Source organism: Bombina bombina, chromosome 4 (assembly GCF_027579735.1).
Source record: "Bombina bombina isolate aBomBom1 chromosome 4, aBomBom1.pri, whole genome shotgun sequence".
In the NCBI taxonomy this organism is placed as follows: domain Eukaryota; kingdom Metazoa; phylum Chordata; class Amphibia; order Anura; family Bombinatoridae; genus Bombina; species Bombina bombina.
This window is the reverse complement of record NC_069502.1, coordinates 1,152,701,473-1,152,707,472: the sequence shown is the minus strand read 5'-3', so window position 1 is coordinate 1,152,707,472 and position 6,000 is coordinate 1,152,701,473. Positions and strand designations below refer to the sequence as shown.

The window sequence follows — 6,000 nt, the reverse complement described above, 5'->3', positions numbered from 1 at the left end:
AGTTACGCCACTGGTTTATGTAAAAACCTCTCTAATGCCTCAGCAAGTCTCACCTTAAGGAATATAAAACTACTAAAGTAAAATTTACTTAAACATAACACCAGGGTTCTGTTCTAAGCTTAGCACTTATAAATACTTATATATATGTAAGGGAGATGTTCCTATATTTTAGCTATTATTGTTTTAGCTCCACACTGTTGTTTTAGATAATAAAATATATAATTTATTATTTTATTCAGTTTCCCTTGTCATTTAGTATCTGTGCAAATATTTGATATATAAATATTATACTTAACTAGAGGTATCTTAAGCTTTGAGCGCCCTTACTATTTCCACATTTCCTATTTTTGTACTCTTTGAATAGAACGAAGTATCTATTCTGCTGTAAGGTGTATGATATTCTATTACCTAGTGCACTATTAGATAACTTTGTTTTCTATTATAGAAATAACACCACTGCCAAGTACCCAAAAACCAAAGTAATTGAAAAATGCTGTGCTGTCATACTTTGAGAGAGAGGCAATGTACCACTAATGTTTTCTACCCACTGCAGTGAAAAAAGCTGGATCCAAGACAGCTGCTTTTAGGTAGATTAGGTCTGAAAAAGGTGCAGTGGTTCCATCTTTTGTGCTTGCCGTTTTCACGTTGACAAATATTCCAAGGAATCTTTTGGTCAGGGATGACTGCAGACTTCTGACCAGGCTAGTTAAGAAACAGACCTGAGACTTCAGCTTCTCCAGGTAGTCATTCAGAGCAAGAACAAATGGAACAACAGAGCTGAGTGTCACCATGTATTCCCCCTGGCTTAAATCTGTTGCCTCAGCAAATGGCTTCAGGATGTCCACCAAGTCCTTTAATTGATGCCACTCCCTTGATGTAAACAACAGTTCCTTATGTCCAGACTCTTCGAGACACAACAGACATTTTGAAGATCACATTCATTTACTTGGGGTACCTGTCTCAGTGTTGAGTTCCATCTTGTGTTAATAGCAGATGGAATGTTTCTTTCTCCAAATGCGCTTTTGTGAAGCAATGAGCTGATGATTTTGGATCATTTTGAGAGATCCCGCAACATCACATTTGTTTCTTTCAAGCTTTACCCTACTACAAGCTTAGATAATGACCTTCAGAGATTTTATATAAACATTTTTATTAATATTTTTAAATACCTCCTTACCCTGCCTCCACTCCAAAAATAAAAACAAAGAAAAAACATGACACTTTCCAATGGCATTTTATCATATTTTGTTTGCCCAAAAATAAATATCTTGGGGAGTAATTAAAACAAAAGTGAGTTAGGTATTTTAAATATTAATTTGTTTGTCATTCTCCAGCGACCAATCTAGGTCACATCTATGACCTTTAGAGTGTATAAAGACTTGGCAACTCATAGTCAAGTCAACTTCATATCCAAGTTAAGTCTCGAGTCATTGCTGTCAAAGTCTAAGTAAAGTCACAAGTCTGACTTGATTATGTTGAGTCGAGTCACAAGCCATCAACTTTGTGACCAGTCCAAGTCATGCGACTCAAGTCCACATCTCTGTGGTAAAAAAGCAAAATACCCTTCCACCTGTAATCTAGTCCTATGTATTTCTAATAGTATATAACCAAGTTCTGATATAACTGTAAAAACTAACCTGAAATATTGTTATTTTAAAAAATGAAACCTTCATCTAGCAAGAATGAGTCTTTATGTAGAAATTGAACCATGATCTAAATTGAGTCTTATTGACTAGTGATTTAATTTTGATTGAAATCATAATTTCATTCAATTTGATTTAAATCATATCCACTTTCCTGTGTTAAAAAGCATTTATTTTCTCAGTACAGGGCATTGTTTTTCAAAACAGAACCCTTCTAGTTACCATAGTTGGCAAGTTCTGTATCTGGTCAGACTTCTGGTGTAATGCAAAATACATTGCTCCAATGTGCTCTTATGAAATTGTCAAAAAAAAAGAACATTCTGCACCATCTCATGAAATTATCTAATGGGTTTTATGAGCTGCTTGCCCACTTAAGGATACTTAGAGTTCCTAACTGTCTTATATTTGCAGGACTGTTATGGGTTATACATTCTTCTCTCTGTCCTTGGGAGCACCCTAGGCCCAACAAGTAATGTTCAAACCATGCTTTGTGAAGCAGGTCACACCCCTGTCCAGAGCTGACAAATGCCATCTACTCTAATCTTCTTACCACACTCTAGATTTCCATTTACAGACCACCATAGCTCTACGGTCCTATTTTCCTGTAATTTAACTGTGGAAATGATGGGTTTTTTGAAATATGAGAATTGGAAGTGCACACTGCAGACTTCAAAAACATCACAATAGCTGTTCCTAATTGGCCTCAGACTAAAGCCCAGATTGGCTCCTACAATAAGGCAAGAGGTGGCTGGAATTTGGCTATTGAAAAAAACAATTGCAACAAATGCATTCAATTATTTTCACAATCGCTTTGAATATTAATTTATTATTTTATGCAGGAAAATGTTGAAATGACAAGATCTTTATGTCCCTTTAAGGTTGGTAGCTTGGTCACTAGTGCTGAACTACAGATGTCTTGCTACTTGATATTAAAGCGTTAGTGAGTGGCAGGGCATGTAGTTCTCGATTTGTGGGCTCCTTATTGGGGACAACACCAGGTGCAATTCTCAGCAGCAAGACTGCTAACATTGTGTTGAGCTTTAAAACAAAATATCAGATGTTTAATTAAAGGGGCAATCAAACCTCTTGTTTTTATGTGAATCTGCTTGTCCCAAATGGCAAATTCTGTAACTTAGATTTTAAAAATGTAGCAAATTTCTGAAACCTGCTATTTGATTTGCTGGTTACAGAATTTGCTTTTTGCTCTCTTGGGGATCACAGTTACACAAAGGCAAGATGTATTTAATGTTCTTTTAATAGAATGTTGTACTACCATCTTGCATAAGCTCATTCATGAAATTACATATGGTTCAAGACTCACATTTACATTTTGTGCAGCTTTCACACTGAATTCAAAAGTCATCAGAGTTATAAAACACATGCATCATACACAAACACACACTGTATACATACCCAAGCATAGACACACACACACACACGCAAAAATAAATATATACAAAAATACACACACATATACGCAGACAAATACACACACACACAGGCAAATACACACAAACACACACACAAACACAAATAAATATATACATACACAACATACATACAACTTACATACAGACACACACGCATAGACACACACGCACAAATAAATACATACACATATACGCAGACAAATACACACACACAGACAAATACACACAAACACAAATAAATATATACATACACACAGACATACACACACACACACACAGACAAATACACACAAACACACACTGTATACATACACAAGCATAGACACACACACACGCAAAAATAAATATATACAAAAATACACACACACAGGCAAATACACACAAACACACACACAAATAAATATATACATACACAACATACATACAACATACATACAGACACACACACACATAGACACACACACACACACACACAAATAAATATATACACACAAATATACGCAGACAAATACACACACACATACACAGACAAATACACACAAACACAAATAAATATATACATACACACACATACACACAGACATACACACACACACACACAGACAAATACACACAAACATAGACACAAAACACACACGTACACAAATATATACATACACACATACACACTAATTCATACACACACACATATGCAGAGAAATACAAACACACATAAACATACACAGACACGCAAAACACACACACACGCAAACACAAATAAATAGATACATATACACACACAGACAAATATACACCCACAGGCACATAGATACACACAAACACACACACAAACTTACACACATACACACTCAGACAAATACATAACACATATATTTTTATTTTGTAAGTTTGTACATATAAAAATGTATACATTTCTATTCTATATTATTTTTGCAAACATAATAAAATGTTTCATAAATCTCTTTCATTGGAGTACGACACAGATCTCCTAAGGGTCACTTTACATCTGGCATCCTATATATATACCTCTCTCTACTGCACACGACTCATCAATTGCTGGAGCATTGCAGACTACAGACATGTCAGGCAATACTGTTAAATTAATAAAAGACAGAGCAGCCCATTCGGATGGACTTGGCACTCATCAGAATCCAGTGAAGCACTTAGGGCAGGATTTTGAGGCACTGCGGGCACAGTGCTTGGCATCTAGCTCTCTTTTTAAAGATGAAACTTTTCCTGCAGCCCCTTCTTCACTGGGTTACAGAGAGCTAGCACCAAACTCTCCTGCTACAAAAGGAATTGTCTGGAAGAGACCCTCGGTAAGGTTACCAAACTCCAATAATGTATCATTTCTGGTGTTTTGGAGTTTAGAGTCTCCATCTCATTTATAAAGGTATTGATAGAATGAGGTTAACAATTGTTTAGTAATGATTTAAAAAGTAAACAATGTCCAAAAAAATGTTTGGGGAGATTTATAGATTCCAAGATTTAGGACCAGACAAATTAACATTTTGAAACTTTTCTTATGCCATTAGTTGGCAATAGGTCAAATTTGACTCTGAGATTAGAGCACACTAGGTGCTTATCTCAGAGCTTTCTAAGCTTCTCCTTTGTGCATAGGGGGAACGCCCCTTTAAGTCTGTTTGTGTTTGCATGCTTAATAAAATACTACCATTTTTATTGGATTCTCAGCCCATATAGAAACATTTTTTGATGCCAGATAAGAACCAAAAGGTCCATCATGTATTTTCTTATTTCCTTTGAACTGTATAGCAACCCTCAGACAATAACTTTCATATTGGCAGCATTCATGTTAGAACATTAGTAATCATTTTATCAGCCTATCTTTCACCACCCCTTTTGCTATAATGCACACAATTATCCTATCATAATGATTATTGCTATTTGTGTAGATTATATTCCAAATGTAAAATGGCAAAAAAGAATAATATTTATATAAAAAATACAGAGAATGAATTGAATGTTTGCTAGTTTCTAGTCAATCCCAACCTTTAACCCTATGTACCAAAAAAATTTAAATAAATAAAATCTGATTTTTAAATTGAGCAGAAAATATAATATAAGAATATTATTCTATAAGCATCTTTATTGAATTGACAAAAACATTAAATACCTTATAAAAATTCTAGCAGTAACAATTATATCTAGAAAATCTATTATGGAATACTGCGCTTTGCTGTACGGCAATTCGCAGATATTGCTCTTTTTACAAATTGAAGGTTTGTTGCAACCCTGTGTTGAGCATGTCTATCAGCACCATTTTTCGAACATATTTATATATATATTTACAAATATAAACACATAAATACACAGGAATACCCATATATACACATATAAACACATAAATACACATGAATACACATATATACACATATAAACACATAAATACACATGAATACACATATATACACATATAAACACATAAATACACACAAATACACATATATACACATATAAACACATAAATACACACAAATACACATATATACACATATAAACACATAAATACACATATATACACATATAAACACATAAATACACATGAATACACATATATACACATATAAACACATAAATACACAGGAATACCCATATATACACATATAAACACATAAATACACCTAAATACACATATATACACATATAAACACATAAATACACATGAATACACATATATACACATATAAACACATAAATACACAGGAATACCCATATATACACATATAAACACATAAATACACACATATATATATATACAACTATGGGGCATATTTATGATTGTGCGAGTGGACATGATCCAATATAGCGGATCATGTCCCCTGCACATCGATAAATGCCGACAGAATACGCTCTCGGCATTTATCATTGCACCAGCAGTTCTTGTGAACTGCTGGTGCAATGCCACC

The 6,000-nt window shown here is 34.2% G+C and overlaps 1 protein-coding gene across 1 annotated transcript in view; it reads left to right on the top strand.

Moving 5' to 3' along the window:
- The first annotated feature begins 4,112 nt into the window (after positions 1–4,112).
- CAPN8 (calpain 8) overlaps positions 4,113–6,000 on the top strand; it is a 189,581-nt gene continuing 187,693 nt past the window's right edge. The window contains exon 1 of the mRNA XM_053712588.1: positions 4,113–4,392. Within this exon, the coding sequence (XP_053568563.1) occupies positions 4,153–4,392 (240 nt within the window). The 5' untranslated portion in view covers positions 4,113–4,152. The remainder of the gene's footprint in view (positions 4,393–6,000) is intronic.